The sequence below is a fragment of the Mytilus galloprovincialis genome, chromosome 11, assembly GCF_965363235.1.
Source record: "Mytilus galloprovincialis chromosome 11, xbMytGall1.hap1.1, whole genome shotgun sequence".
In the NCBI taxonomy this organism is placed as follows: domain Eukaryota; kingdom Metazoa; phylum Mollusca; class Bivalvia; order Mytilida; family Mytilidae; genus Mytilus; species Mytilus galloprovincialis.
Window position 1 is genome coordinate 83550086 of NC_134848.1, and position 17211 is coordinate 83567296.

The 17211-nt window shown below is 33.3% G+C and overlaps 2 protein-coding genes across 2 annotated transcripts; one reads left to right on the forward strand and one right to left on the reverse strand.

The window, feature by feature from the left end:
* The first annotated feature begins 1141 nt into the window (after positions 1-1141).
* Positions 1142-3355, forward strand: LOC143051447 (uncharacterized). Its single transcript, XM_076224338.1, has 3 exons — positions 1142-1424; positions 1997-2318; positions 3297-3355. The coding sequence occupies exons 1-2, from the start codon at positions 1151-1153 to the stop codon at positions 2308-2310; spliced, it is 588 nt and encodes a 195-aa protein (XP_076080453.1). The 5' UTR covers positions 1142-1150; the 3' UTR covers positions 2311-2318; positions 3297-3355.
* A 12026-nt stretch (positions 3356-15381) lies between these two features.
* Positions 15382-16989, reverse strand: LOC143051448 (uncharacterized). The gene is made up of 3 exons (XM_076224340.1): positions 16743-16989; positions 16036-16360; positions 15382-15440 (listed from the first exon to the last, which is right to left on the reverse strand). The coding sequence occupies exons 1-2, from the start codon at positions 16978-16980 to the stop codon at positions 16044-16046; spliced, it is 555 nt and encodes a 184-aa protein (XP_076080455.1). The 5' UTR covers positions 16981-16989; the 3' UTR covers positions 15382-15440; positions 16036-16043.
* Positions 16990-17211: the final 222 nt, after the last annotated feature.

Sequence of the window (17211 nt, forward strand, 5' to 3'; positions counted from 1 at the left end):
AACAACAACAAAATAACACATTCTGTTACAGTCGAATTAATGAACAGTAAAATCATAAAAACACTGAACTCCGAAGAAAATTTAAACCGGTGAATCCCTATCACATTTCAGAATCAAAAGCACAAAGACATCAAACGGATAATTAACAACTGTCATGTTCTACACTTAGAACACGCATTTTTTTATGAAGAAAATGGTGGATTAAACCTGGTTTTATATCGAGCTAAATATTTCTGCTGTATTACAGTTGCATAAAATTCAATTTAATTGACAACGATGTGTGAACAAAGCACACAAACATAATAGGTGAACATTGTATTATAACCTTAACCACTATAAACACAAGTGAACATGTAACGCAAAAGCTCTAAAAGGCATATAGACATAGCACATAAGCAAACATGAAGGATCAGAATACATTCATTTACCATAGTAATATGAAACAATGACGGAATGTATAAGTACATAGCCACGTCGTGTTAAAAAAAATACAAAACAGGCATATAGACCAGGCAATTTAGTAAAAATGAAAACAAAAAGATGAGGATTTACAATCTAAAATATGTTTATTTTGGTTGGAATACTCTCACTTTTCAGAATAATAGAATGTAATAAATGAGTGTCCTTATGAAGTCCTCTGTCCTCTGTAAAACATACCAAACTGTGATAGTTGACAGTGGTCACTGTATGTATCACATGACTTTCCTTTCTATCTTTCATATTTCTGTTTTCCCATTGCAATTCAAATGCGTTCTTTTTCTAAATCTGGAATACAATTTATGAAATGCATCTTATTCAAATTAACTTTTTTTGTCTAAGAAACTGTGCTATTTTGTAGTTCGTTCTGATAAAACCGTTCACAATTCGTAGTTGTCGCCTATTAAAAAAGTGCTTTTAATGAATCGTATTGTGCAACATAAAAACAAACCTGGAAATAGATGTTGGTTACGGCAATAAATTACAATTCTGTCACATTGTTTGCTTTAATCATCGAATTTAAAACCACAAACAAAAGAAAAGTGCATAATTATTCATAATTTATCAGTGGTTTATTACAATGCATGGTCATTTTTTTTCAAACATTGGTAGTATAAATAGAGCTGCTCAAAGGCGTATCATATCAGGTTGAAGAAATCCAAAGTAAGTAACCATGGGAGTTTTAACTATACTGTTGGTCGCTGTTGTTGGAACTGTCTACGGATATGGCTATGGAGGCAGTTATGGTGGTGGTAGAGGCAGAGGTGGAGGTGGGGGAGTCATCGCTCTAGGCGGAGGCGGTGGTGCTGGAGGTCTTATAGGGGGAGGAGGCGGTGCAGGGGGGCTCATTGGAGGAGGAGGTGTTGTTGGAGGTTTAATTGTTGGAGGAGGTGGTGCTGGAGGTTTAATCGGAGGAGGAGGCGGATATGGAGGTTGGGTCAGAGGAGGTTAGTGAATGATAATGATTGGCTCTTTAGTCGATCATGCATATTATGTTTTACAAGAAACTAAAGTAACACTATTTCTAAGTTAAGCTTACCTTAGGTGAGTTTAAGTTCTGTTTTCATGTCTTTTTGATGATATCTATAATACCCGAGTATGTGGTATTACGAAAGAAAAGTAAAAAAAAAAAAATTTTGAACGCATGCATATTATACAACATCATTTTCGTCGTTCATGCTAAATGGAATGATCAAACTAACATTCTGTTATTTTTTATCCTGAATCGTGCAGTGTGTATAAAATATCGCAGACTTATATTCAACATTTTTACACAAATTTGAATGTTTCAAATTGTATCAAATTGTTTATGTCTGTTTATAGTCGAATATATAATAAAGGTTTTTTTTTAGCTCCACGGTTACCTACACTTACTTACACCTATTTCATTAAGCATTTGGTGGATAATTGTATCATAGGCATTGATAAGACATCTCCTTTTTTACATCGGTATACATTGTCATATTTTATCAGAGTTTCTGTCTCAGGCAAACCTATAAACTATTTTGTTACATTATAGCTGGTCGTTGGTGGTGTACCTGCCGTCCAGGTCTTTGCCGTAAAGGGGAGCTTACTTTGGACAAAAAATGCAGACTAACACCATTGTTCCCATGGCAATGGAATACATGTTGCCAATGGTTCCCATGGTGGGTAACCAGCCGTAACTACGGAATTGGAATTGGCGGTGGTATTGGCGGCGGTATTGGTGGTGGCATCGGCGGAGGAATCATCGGCGGTGGTGGCATCATCGGTGGTGGAATCGGTGGTGGATTAGGAGGTGGAAGCGGTGGTGGATTAGGATTAGGAATCGGTGGTGGAAAAAAGTCATATTAAGCTGAATGGTATGTACATTACAAATTATACAGATTATTCATTCATATCATATATATTTTTTTTCATTTGTTACAGATATGAAGTTATTGTACACAAAAGACAAGTCACGTACTAATATCTAGTATTCAATTATATTGTTGACTTATCTTAATCTATATTAAAGAGGGAAAGCAGAAGTGCGCATAACTGTTTAGAATCGGAAGGTCAACATACAACTTTTTTTCAAAAAACATTTATGATTTGAAAATACCATTGAATGTATTTACGGCAAATGAAAGTTTTGATTTGTTATAAATGATTGTTGTTTGGAGCAAGTCTCTAATATTAACGTCTAACTAAACTTTCCAAAAAAAGAAATTTAAAGAGATTGGAACTTTTTTTTAAACGTGACATATAATATATTATCTGTAATGTGTATAGAAATAAAAGGGACAACGTCGTAAGGTATCAAAAAATTGTGGGTCAGTTTTTTTTTTCTCTTAAAATCATTTATTTTAACATAACACAACAACAAAACAGAATATTGCGCATACAAGACTCGATTTATTATATCTGTTAACGCTTTTTATTCACGCCTTTGATAACACAAATCTTTGGAAAAATGTGACACGTGATGATCGTAGTTATATGATTGTTATACGTTGTGTTTCTATATCGAATGTTAAAATGATACGTGTTTTCTAAACCAGGACATAGTGTTTATATTTAGCTTTCACGCGTTAAAATGCACAAAAATAAGAACTGCATCTTTCTAAGGGACAATTTGTATACGAAATTGTCTGTGATAAATAAGCATGTGGTAGTGGAATATCTTCGGAGAACGGTATTAAAGCTTTAACACACATATGCTTGAGCAGAAACAAATATGCAACTCTTGACCTCATAGTTAACTTGGTTTAGAGGTGCATTAGCTTATGTAACGACATGATTTAGCAGCCAGTCAAATACTTGTTGAAACCTAGTTATTTGTCTCTTTCTTTTTGTAGGACACCCAACGAAGAATACAGTATATGGAATTTTCAGCAATAAAATTTAGTTTGCCTAATCACTTTGTCAAGCGTTATCTGTATTACGGGTTGTTAATTATCACCAGTTGCACGTATTATATTTGTTTTCACTTTTGTTGACTAATAACTTTCCTACAGATGTTAAATGAAACTTCATCCTGATGCACGAAACTTTTCTTAATGGTCACCAGGGGTCGATTTTATCTGACAGTTAGTTTGAAACTGCGAATTATGTCCCTTAGTTTTAACTCTTTAACTTTTTTCAATCAAAACCACTGTTACGACTCATTTTAACGGCCATTTAAACAACGAGGAACCCATGTGATATTTAATTATACAATATAGCATTGCTGGATATATTTTTCTATTTACATGTACCAATATAGACTGAAAAAGGGTTTTGACTATACGCATCGCAATGTTGTTATATCTTTATCTACGTGTCCTCGTTGAGGTATGAATATCCAGCATAGACAAAAGAATAATAAAACAAAACACTATAAATAGAAGAAATAACCACACACACTCTTAAACATCCGCAATTTTGTAATGCACTATCTTATAACAGCTGAATATATACAAATAAAAATACTCAAATCTTCTGTGTCAGATAATCGTCAAACATATAGTACTTAAATATATATATAGATTCTAACACGTCATCGAGTGTGTAACGATATTTATCTGCTCGGAGACAGTTAAATTTCAACATTTAAAACGCAAGGCTCCCCTCAAATATTTAAACTGTCGAGAGTGAAAAAATATCGAAGTACACGAGATTTAACTGTAGAATCTATTTCTCTTATGAGTTTTAAACCAATACGCAGGCACACTTATTCCTTTTTTGTTCAATGATCTGCAAAAAAGATGTGTTCTTTCTATGTGACACCATCAGACATGGACACCTTTTTTCATGCTGTCACAATAGGAAATTCAGAGAAAAACAAGAAAATTTGACGTCATAATCGGATTTTTACAGATGAAGAATTGAGTTCAAATGCACCGCACGTTGATTTATGTTTCATACAATGGGTTCAGAAAAAAATAAATTGAAAAACAATAGAGAATGGTACATACTGTTCGTGCGCAATAAAGTATCGCATTATCTTAAAAAGAAAGCCTAGTTATCAGCCTATGCAGGATTATTAAAATAAGCAATGCTTTGATGTTTCAGCATGTCTCCGTAGTATCGTTGTGTGTGAGGTAACATAAATAAGATCTACACCAAGCGTGCAGTCATTGGTTAAAGATTGTATTCCTGAATTATTTTCCAGTAGCGGTAAGGCCGAATGCGTTGATCCGATGCCTTTTAACATACTACTCTAGAGTAATTAGTGTTTGTTTTCTAGCTTAAGATCCCATAAACGTGCACTGTTTCTCTTTTAAACAAGAACGTGAAAAACGTGAAAAACATGTTTCTTAATAAATTTTAAGGCAAGTGAAGTATACTGCGGTTACAAATTGATAGTTCGATTGAGAAAAAAATATATCAGGGATACAAACAAAACATGGGGTAAACAAATAAACTGTAAGAGGAAAATAACGAAACAACAGAAACACTGAAGTGCAACAAAAAACAAAAACAGACAACGCAACACACACAAACACAAACTATAAGAAAACAACTGCCATTTTCCTGAGTTGCTACATGATATTTTATAAAAACAATGTTGGGTTGCACCTGATTTTGCGGTTAGCCATACCTCACGCTTTTATGGAACTACATTTGTTGTATTGGTAACAGTTTTAGTACAAAGTATATTTTTACTATAATTATCCATTTAGGACAAACAAGATATTTTAAAATATAATTGCGTGATGCTTAACTCGTGGAGGAGAGTATATACGGATACATGTATGATTTTGTAACTGTTCTTCGTTCAAAGTTTTTGGCGTTCTTGACATAAAACTGTTCCAAAAACAGGTTCGCTTCTAACGCGGTGTGAAATACTCTCTTTAAATCAATAATTTAGTATAAAGTATTCATTTGACGTAGTATTATATGGTTGTCATCAATGATGTTCAGCTTAACTGTGTACAAATCATGCAATATCATTTTAACCATTTGTGTATCACATGTCATTTTGAAAACACATTTATAAAAACTAATATATTATTGTCTCTATAGTTAGTTGTCATGTTTTAAAATGTAAAAGATATGATTGTTTGGGTTCTTTGGTTTACATTATTTATTCTCCGACTTAGTCACATTTGATGGATACCAGGATATACTTAAAGTTTGTAATATGACTCTACTCTTAACGATCACACCATGGATAGACATTAACTGTAAAATATTTTGAAGTTGAATGGTTTTTTTTTTGTGTTATATTTTCATTCAAATTTATAAGAAATTATAAAATGACATTTATCTGGTATTAAATTTTTGGATGTTTGGATGATCAATTTTTGTTTTAATTAAAACATCACTATAACATGTATAAGAAGAATATTTAAGAAACTAACATCAAGAGATTGTACAAATATATATCAGCCGTCTCCATCTTTACCAGTATATGGATTAAGAAAAGTATGGAAAATATGTATCTTAAACCGACACATTTTATACAGCACGTTTTTGAAGTGTTTTGTCATTTAATTTTGCCATGTGATTATGGACTTTCCTATTGGATTCTCCTCTGAGTTCAGTATTATTGTGATTTTACTATTTCCTCAATCCAATGATTATATCTTGTTTATAAGTTCTCCTTTTTTTCTGATAATAGTTTGATTTTAAAATATTTTGTCCTCAAGCATCACGGAAGAGATATTGATTGTCGAAATGCAGAAACATCGGGACCGTTTATGTTTTTATCTCTTTGGTTACATCTTCTGACATCAGACTAGGACTTATTTTGAACTGTATTTTAGTGTGCGTATTGTTATGCGTTTACTTTTCTACATTGACTAGAAGTATAGGGGGAGGGTTGAGATCTCACAAACATGTTTAATAACACCGCATTATTGCGCCTGGCCCAAGTTAAAAGCCTCTGGCCTTTGTTAGTCTTGTATTATTTTAACTTCTAGTTTCTTGTGTACAATTTGGAGTTTAATATGGCGTTCATTATCACTGAATTAGTAGCAGCTGAAGGACAACTCCGGATGTGGGAATTTTTCGCTGCATTGAGGACTTGTTGGTGACCTTGTGCTGTTGTCTGCTCTATGATGGGGTTGTTGTCTCTTTGACACATTCCCCATTTCCATTCTCAATTTTATGATATCAGGATCCAATTATTCGATTATGGAAAATAAAGATAAACATATAAATTCAAGATGACAAAAGACAATATAAAGAAGAAATCGAGACCCTTGATATGTATATTTTATTATTGGTTTAATAATAGTGTGTATTTCTGTAACACATCAGTCAAACACTTGCTAATACCTTTGTTAGCAGTGAACCCTTTTATACAAAGAGGTGACTCTATTATTTAAAACACAACATAATAATGTGTGTTGGATTATTATTATGATTTTCTTTTTTATTTGTACCATAATGAAAGACGATAACAGTATAAAACAAAGTTTATACCAATTGACACGTTTGGCATGAGGTTCTTACATGCCCGACTGTTTGGTATTTCTGTATCGTTTTGTTGGTTACGATATCTTTACTTGGTTAATAAAGCTTGAACATAATATGCTGGATATGTTCTATACAATATGCAAGTTCAGATCATTTGCCTATATGGTTCACTCTGATCAACGTTGACCTAGACACGAGAAAGCTTAAAAAATAGGATAAGCCTAACTATTTAAAAGATCAAAATAATTTCAATGATCAGTGAATATACAAATTGTCTTGTTCATTAAAATGTAAACCATATGTAATAGTTGCTCTCTTGAAAAATCTTGACATTCAAGGTAAGGCCAAAACTGGCAGATCTCCGATTTCATAATTCAGTGACAACTTTCAAGGCAGACATATTATGCATCACTTTAAGCATAATGCAAGTAATGTCATATGAAAATTATATGATTTTATGCTCTCAATTATCAAACAAAGAAAGAGTTATGCAATCATGTTTTGTCAAACCACACAATAACTGTTTCTGACTATTATATTATATCAATGTTCCCCCAACATTTATACATAATGGTACAACCTTTACAATTCGCATGGTCCTTTACAACCTTTTTATCTTGTACATTATCATAGTATTGAAACTGAGAATAAAAATGTGGAATATATCAAAAAACAACAACTCGACCAAAGAGCAGACAACAATAGAAGGACAGCAACTGGTCTCCAATACAGTCCCATATCGCTGTTAGTTTTCTCGTTTGAATTGTTTTATATTGTCATGACGGGGCATTTTGTTGTTAATTTATGTGTCATTTTGTTCTTTTGTGGAGGCGTGCTTCAAATGGTCCCTAAGCAAAATGTATGCTTGTTCAGTGATAATGGACGTCAATCAAATATCAACCAGAGTGGTATACAGATGAAATCTGTAAATCAGCTCACCAGAGAGATTATTATCCAGGTGGTAACCCAGTTGAAATAGAAATAAAAAAAAATTGAAAATCTTTGTCAGAAAAGGCGATAAATACCTACTGTAATGTTTACTATAGTTACAAAAAATTTAAAAGTTAATAGAAACAAATAACACAATTTTCTTCTCAATCACGAAATGTTTTATTTTAAAAACACCATTTGCATAAGTTTTCAATCTATCTATAACACAGTAATGCAGAACAATTATATATCTTTATATATTATATATCGGGGTATATATCTCCCAATTGATACGATATTCCCCTGCTTGCATTTCCTATTATGATTTTCTTCATAGAGGGTTGCTTCTCACAAGGAAGCTATTAAACCAAGAGTTCCAAATGGTGAAGTTGAAATCATCCCTTCGTAAATTTTACGGACGCCATCACGAGTTGGTTGACCGTTATGGAATAACTGTTTCACAAATGATATCGGATATGTTCCTTACGTCGTAACTACAATCACCTTCCCTTTCATGAATGTGACCTACCGAATTAGACCATTTACCGGATTTTTTATCACATAAGCAACACGACGGGTGCCGCATGTGGAGCAGGATTTGCTTACCCTTCCGGAGCACCTGAGATCACCCCTAGTTTTTTGGTGAGGTTCGTGTTGTTTATTCTTTAGTTTTCTATGTTGTGTCGGATGTGCTGTTGTTTGTTTGTCTTTTTCATTTTTAGCCATGGCGTTGTCAGTTTGTTTTAGATTTATGAGTTTGACTGTCCCTTTGGTATCTTTCGTCCCTCTTTTAGATATCAAGTCGACGACATGGGTATATATCAAGTTGGATGTAAAAAATGATTTAAAAAAAAAAATACCAAACATAAAAAAGAAGATGGTATGATTGCCAATGAGAAAACTATCCACAAAAGACCAAAATGAAAGACGGATAACACATCAATCTATTAGTTCAGTAATTTTTGAGTCTGCCCTTCCATTATGTGACTCAAGAAAAAAAACCCAAAAATGGGTAATAATTGTATCGAAAAGAGAAAATTGAGTGCATCTTTTTATGTTAGGGTGTGTTTGAGGTGTAGATTTTGTCTTTAAAACGTACAAAGCAAGAGTATTTGATATATTATCTCGCTTTAGATTCTATCATTTCTATATATCAAAGCTACAGGTTGACTTTATAACATAAAAAATCACAGTACGAAAAGACGAAATATAAGGGTCAAGTGAAATACCTATCAAAGAATCACAAAAACATAGAAGGTCTGTTCGAATAGCTATTTTTTATTTAAAGTACTTGACGACAGTCTTTTAAGTTGGATGATGAAAATTCATATCTTCGAAAAAATACACGTGTGGTCCAAATACTCATATGGTCCGGAACATGTATTTAATTCTTTGCGTTTATACAATTTTGTGTATCCTATTGAAACACGAAAGAGGATTTCAATGAGGACATCTGGATTGAAACTTTGCAAACATTCCGACCAATACAATTTATTTTAGTATGTATCGCAAATTTCAACTAGAGCATCTGAATAAATTTCTTGATTGAAAATAGCCAATACTTTTTTATATTTAGTAAATGCCTGCTAAAATACACCTTATACAATTGTATGACAGCAACTTTGCGGAAATGATTGATTTTTTTTTCTTTACATTATGTATGATAACTTTTGGTCTGTATAATATAATCAAATACCGGAAACATGAAAACATCCGTTTTTAAGATGCACCACCAGGCGTAAGCCAGACCTGTTTTTTCCACAACCATTGCACGTTTTGAACCAGTGTATTACAATTTTAAACAGTTTGAAAAGTTTATTGAGCTGTTACTTTATTTACATTTTTTAGCAAGACTTATATAAATATACCAGAGGGAAAGTCAAACTCATAGATAGAAAATATCATGACAACGCTATGGCTAAAAATAAAAAGACAAACTGATACAAAGAAAACAACATAGAAAACTAAAGACTAATCAACACGAACCCACCAACAACTTACGGTAATATCAGGTACTCCGGATGGGTAAGCATATCCTGATCCACATGTGGCACCCGTCGTGTTGCTTATGTTATTACAAAGCATAATAACAAAGCAGGTAGATAGTCTGATTCGGTAGGTCATATTCATTAAAAGGCAAGGGGATTGTAGATACAACGTGTGGAACATATCCGATATCATCTGATAAACGGTTATTCCATAACGGATAACCAACTTGGGATGGCGTCCGTAAAACATACAAATGGATGATTTCAACTTCACCATTTTGGAACTCTTGGTTTAATACCTTCCTTGTGAGCAGCAACTCCCTTTCAATGACAGAAAATACAAGCACGGAAATATTGTACCAATTGGGAGATATATACTCAATATACAGGTGCTGCTGGAATGTTGTTATTAAAAAATGGAAATTTCACAATTGGAATGCTGAAATTTTATCTTTTGTCGAAAACTTTTGTATTTAACCGACCTTCATTGTCAATTCATAGATGTAAGTCAAGATATTAAGCCGAATTAACTGTATTTGTTCTATCCTTTATATCTAGTTCAAAGGGATAGTCGCGTTCAACATAGTCTCCAAATTTTGAATTATTTCGTGAGAGATCATCATCTATATAGCGCAAAGTAAACTTAAAGGATATAACTAACGTGTTAACTTTCTGCATGTATGATGTAAGCCTCATAATAATAAGGAAACAAGTGTCAAACGTGTAAATTGGTAGAACTTTATTATACTGTTATTGTCTCCAGTTCCTACAAAAAAAAGAAAAATCTTAAAAATAATCCAACACATATTATTCTGTTAAGGTGTTTTTTTAATAATATAACATGATTCACTTTTATCAAAGTTAGTAGCAAGTGTTTGTCTGATGTGTTACGGGAATATACACTTATAAAATGTTATCAAACTAAAAAATATGCATATCAAGGTCTCGATTTTATTTTTTATATTGTCTTCTCTATCAAATACATTTGTTTTTATTTTTAATATACGAATAATTATATCCTGATATCATGTTTGAGATAAAGTATTTGTGAAATAAATGCTAATCGATATTAGAATTTGTAAAAACATAAACAGCTGTGATGTTTCTTCATTTCGACGTTTGAGGTTGATACGATATTCGTCCTTCTCCATATTGGCCAACAAATCTACCGCAGCAATATCCGCAACCGAATCATCCGCCCATTCCAAAACCTAATCTGTCCCCGATTCCTCCTGAGTCTCTTGCAATGCCACTGCCTTCTCCCCAAACATAGCTACCGCTGGTTACCCGACATGGGAACCATTGACAAAATGTATTCCATTGTGATGGAAACAATAGTGTTAGTCTGCATTTTTTGTCCAAAGTAAGCTCCCATTTACGGCAAAGACATGAACGACAGGTACACCACCAACGACCTGCTGCAGATAGCATATACATATGGGTTTATTATTAAGTTAAGCTTGACACCGTATGTAATAAATTGACCAAGTTTGGCCTACAGAGAAAATATTCGATATCAAATGTAAATAGGGCTGTATGCATCAAATATTATAGATAAGCTTCGTATTATAAATCTATCACCCTCAAATTGATAAAATGTGTGCCATAACAGTTGTTTTAGAGTGACCTAGTACATTTAAATTTACTTGTAGCTTGGGACATGGTAATGGGGAATAACCATTATCGATTTATTGTTTAGAAGACGGCAATTATACTGTGTTCATGTCGTAACAGCATTGAAATTATTATCGAGTATATATGATTATAATCCTTTACATTATTTTCCATTGTCAATATACACGTGTGCGTCTAATACAAAACATCAAAGAGCTGAATATGTTTTCCTTTTAAGATCTTTTCCGTTTGCCCATGTCGAAAAAAGAAGAAAACCGTGATAGGTTATGAACAAAACAATAACAGTAAAATGACAGACCAAATCACAGACGAACAATGAAGTTAACAATTCCACAAGTGCAGAAGCATAATAACAATAGATAGAACAACACATACCAAAAAATGAAGATACATTAGTTAACATTGTTCTGTTTTTTTAATAATGAAGTCGCATCTTTATATGGAAGGGTTCACTACTAACAATGTTAGTAGCAAAAGTTTGACTGGTGTTTTACAGAAATAAACACTTATAAAATGTTAATTGCAACCGATATTAGCATGTGTAAAAACATAAATGGTACCGATGCTTTTGCATTTCGTCAAGAATGTCTCTTCGGTGATAAGCTTGAGGCCAAAACTACTCAAAAGTCCAAGTCTCATTAGATGTATTAGGAACTATAAAAAACAGAACAAAAAGAAGTATAGCCAGAACTGGACTAGGAATCAGATCTTTGCATGAGGCAGAAACTTTTCTCAATTTTAAACAATTAAAAACAAAGTCAACAGCGTTGTTTACTCCATTAATCCGTATCTTGATTTTGAACAAATCCGGGTTTCAAACTAAAACTGAGGTGAAACACATCATGTATAAAGTGTATAAGAGGACAACAACAGGCAACAGAAACGATGAAGTTCAACAAAAAGCAGAAAACACAATGCAACATACACAGAAAAAAACTATAAGACACCAACTGCCGTTTTCCTGACGTGGTACAGGACATTGTAAGAAAACAAATGGTGGATTGAACCTGATTTGGCGGCTCGTCAAATTTCTCACTTTTATACGCATAAAAGTTGTTACAGATTCACCATGCACACTTAAATTTACTAGTAGCTTGCGACATGGAAACTGGGGATAATCTTATTAAATAATTGTTTCTTATACAACATATATACTGTTTTCATGTCGTTACCACAACAACATTATCTCTTCTGGCCCAACCTCTGTATCCTCTGCCACCTCCAAGTATACCTACACCACCACCTCCTCCGCCTAAAATAATTCCACCTCCTCTGCCACCAAAACTGCCGTCACAAGCACCATAGCCAACATACGTACCTAACTGTCCGAAAACGGATCCGACAAGGGTTATTAACAGTTTAGATAGATTCAACCAGCCAAAAATCTAAGAGGTTTATATAACAGTTGCACAGAGTCCGTGTACCTTTATATAGTTATTACAAGGCAACGTCACTGACGTAGGTTTTGGACGTGAAGGGAATTCCCATTTTTTTGTTCTCGCAGTTCTTTTCTTTTTTGTTTGGTTTTCAGTGTAGTTTTCTCTTTTCTCTTTTTATGTTTGTTTTTAATTTGCTTTTATTATCGGCTATTTTAAGCTCAATAGTCAGGCAAAGTTGGCTTTAGATGAATTTGATTATTTTTTTGTGTCGGATTGACTTTGAGCGTTCCTGATGGAGGTAAATCCAGAAACGCGCTTCAGACGCAAACAAATTTTAAACGTCTTGTTTTCCATTTTGTAACTTAGTAACTGAAAAAGCATATACTATATTTAATATAAAAACAGGGAGTAGTTTTAAAAGTATCTTGAACAAATACTAGAAAGTTGGAGAAGGATAAAAAGTCATTTAATAAAACCATAGTAAACTTTTTAATTCAGTTGATATAGTGATTTATCAACGCCAGAGATATGACATTCACTCTCAACCTTTGGCCTTGATAAAAAATATTACTTTCAGCAAAGGAGTAAATAAAGGATTCTTTTTATATTTAAGATAGATGCTTTTTTTCGCTATTGGAATTTTCTTAAATATTTTTTTTTTATCCTGAAACAATTATTACTATTGAATACTATTAGAAATTTCTTATGTTCATGCTATTTAAAGAATAAATAAATTTCTAGTGTAACGAATAACAATGGACTTTGTTTGCGGGATGTAGAAGCAGGGTTTCCAGAAAACCTGTTCGTCACACCCTGTTGTCAAAATCCATTGTTATTCGTAACAATAGATCTATTCAATTTACACGTGTTTCAAAAATAGAAACTGCGAAGTATAACAAAAGAACTAGGGTGTAAGCTCATATATTTGATATATAAAATGTACGCACATATTGAGAGTGTATACCTTTAGGCTAAGTAAAGAATTATTTGTTAAAAGGGAAACGATTTGTTGTGAACTTCAAATAGGCCGAGGTAAAATAATAATGTGTACAAGTTATTATCTTTTTTTAAAAAAAAAAACAATGTACTAGTAATTACTTATACAATTGTATTTGTACAAGTAATAACTTGTAGCATGGCATCAACTTTTTGTACAGGGAATAACTTGTACAAAATAATAACAAGTACACGACACATATATCATGTATATAGCTCTTTATAATTCTAACGAAACATTTAACAAGGGTTCTACAGTGCTCCTTAGTTCCTGAGCGTTGATCTGATACAAAACAACCCGAAAATTAGAAGGAACTATTTTGTTTGAAATATATACAATGTACCTTTGTATTCTCATGTATCTTTTGCTTACACATATTCTGTTTAAAGCGTCCTGGTGATGGTTAATTCGGAAAAGTGCGTCAGACAAATGCAATTCATCAAACGGTATGTATACAGTATATACATTTCTCTAATTTTAGTCAATTTATCGCTTTCTGCGCCCATTGTATGAACATTTCATCAACGTTTGATCTCAGTTTTTCATTGGTAAAAATCCAATTATGACGTCGAATGTTCTTGTTTTTCTCTGAATTTCCTATTGTGACAGTATGAAAAAGACGACCATGCCTGATGATGTCACATAGAAGGAACAAATCTTTCTGCAGATCATTCATAAAGAAGGAATTTGTTTGTCTGCGTATTGTTTTAAAACTCATAAGAGAAACAAATTCTACCATCAATTCTCGTGTAATACAATATTTGTCCACTCTCGACAGTTCCATTGTAAATATGTAAATCTCTCGGCAAGCCTGGCGTTTAAAATTTGAAAATACACTGTCTCCGAGTGGATAAATGTCGTTTCACACTCGATGAAATGTTAAAATCTATATATGTATATATAAGTACATGTTTGATGAATATTTGATTATAGTTATCAAAAGTACCAGGATTATAATTTAGTACACCAGACGCGCGTTTCGTCTACATAAGACTCATCAGTGACGCTCATATCGAAATATTTATAAAGCCAAACAAGTACAACATTGAAGAGCATTTGAAACAGACGATTGGAGTATAATGTTTTTTTTTGGTATATATGGAGCTGTATATAAGAAGGTGCATTACAGAAGTGCTGGTTTTTAAGTGTTTGTGTGTGGTTATTTCTTTTATCATTCTTATGTCTATGATGTATATTCACGCCTCGACGGTGTTAAAGATATTATAACATTGCGATGTTTTTAGGCAAAACAAAATTTTCAGTCTGCATTGGTACATATAAATAGAAAACACACCCTGCGATGTTATATTGTATGATTAAATATCAAATGGGTTCCTCATTGTTTAAATGACCGTTACAACGGGTCGTAACAACGGTTTAGATGGAAAAAAGTCAACGAGTTAAAACTAAGAGACATTATTTTAAGATTCAAACTATCTGTCAGATTGAAGCGACCCTTGGTGACTGTTACGAAAAGTTAAACTCATCAGTATGAAGTTTCATCTAACATCTGTAGGAAAGTTATTAATCAACAAAAGTAAAACAAGTATAATATGTGGAACTAGTAAACAATAAGATACCTGTTATGCAGGGAAAGCTTGAAAAAGTGCATTTGCAAACTAAATTTTATTGAAGAAAATTCCTGATACTGTATTCTTGTTGGATTTCCTACAAAATGATAGAGAACAATTAACAAACGTTTCAACAGGTATTTTAATGCCTCTTAAAATCATGTCGCTACATAAGTTAATGCACTTTTGAACCATGTTATCAAAGCCGTCAAGTATTGCAATAGTAATTGTCTTTGTATTTTTATCAAGGCATATGTTCGTTAAAATTCCAATACTCTAGTCAGAAAATATTCCGCTACCACATGCTCATTTCTGACTTACAGACAATTTAGTCTAAAAAATGTCTTGAGAAAGATGCAGTTTTTATTTCTGTGCATATTAATAATATTCTTAAGGTATTCAATTTTGTAAATAAAAACAATATGTCGTGGCCTCATAAGACGCTTATGTTGAAAACTTGTTCCAAACAACAATCATTTAGAATATGATGGACTTGTATGTTGACCTTCTGATTATAAACAGTAATGCATATGGCGATTGGCATATGTTTTTCCTCTTTCATATAGTTTAAGATATATTACAAAATCAATTAAAACAAGATATTTGGTACATGATTTGTCTTTTGTGTACAATAACATCATATCTGTGGCAAATACAAAAAATAAGGAATGAATAATATGAATTGTACATACCATTCAGCTTAATATGACTTCTTTCCACCTCCATATCCGCTGCCATATCCACCATATCCACCACCAATTCCACCTCCAACTCCACCAACGATTCCACCACCGATGCCACCGCCGATGATTCCTCCACCTATACCACCACCAATACCGCCGCCAATAACACCACCGATTCCGCCTCCATAGTTACGGCTGGTTACCCACCATGGGAACCATTGGCAACAGGTATTCCATTGCCATGGAAACAATGGTGTTAGTCTGCATTTTTTGTCCAAAGTAAGCTCCCCTTTACGGCAAAGACCTGGACGGCAGGTACACCACCAACGACCAGCTATAATATAACAAATAAGATGTTATATATTTGCCTCCGACGGAAAGCATGATAAAATATGAATATGCAGGCAAATAAAAAATTAGGAAATGTCTTATTGTACGATAAAAAAAATAAACAGAATTCTAGTTTGATGATTCGATTTAACATCAACGACAATCATGTTATTTTATAAATAGCATGTGTTTAAATACATTTTCTAATTTTCTTTCATAAGACCACATACATATTCGTCTAGAATAATTATTACCAAAAACAGCATGAAAAAAATACTAAAATTGATCTAAGGTAAATTTAACATGAAAATGGTGTTACCTTAGATTCTTGCAAAAAATGATATACATGCTCGACTAAGTAGCCCAATTAATTAGTAGTAACTAACCTCCACCGACCAAACCTCCATATCCGCCTCCTCCTCCGATTAAACCTCCAGCAACACCTCCTCCTCCAATGAGGCCTCCAGCACCGCCTACTCCTCCAATGACGCCTCCAATACCACCGCCTCCACCTAAAGCGATGACTCCTCCACCTCCGCCTCTACCACCACCATAACTGCCTCCATAGCCATATCCGTAGACAGTTCCAACAACAGCGACCAACAGTATAGTTAAAACTCCCATGGTTACTTACTTTGGATTTATTCAACCTGATATGATACGCCTTTGAACAGCTCTATTTATACCACCAAAGTTTAGAAAAAAATGACCATACAGTGTAACAAAGCATTGATAAATCATGAATAATTGTGTACTTTTTCTTTGTTTGTGGTTTTAAATTCGATGATTCAAGCAAAACATGTGACATAATTGTAATGTATTGCCGTAACCAAAATATGCTTCCCGGTGCTTTTT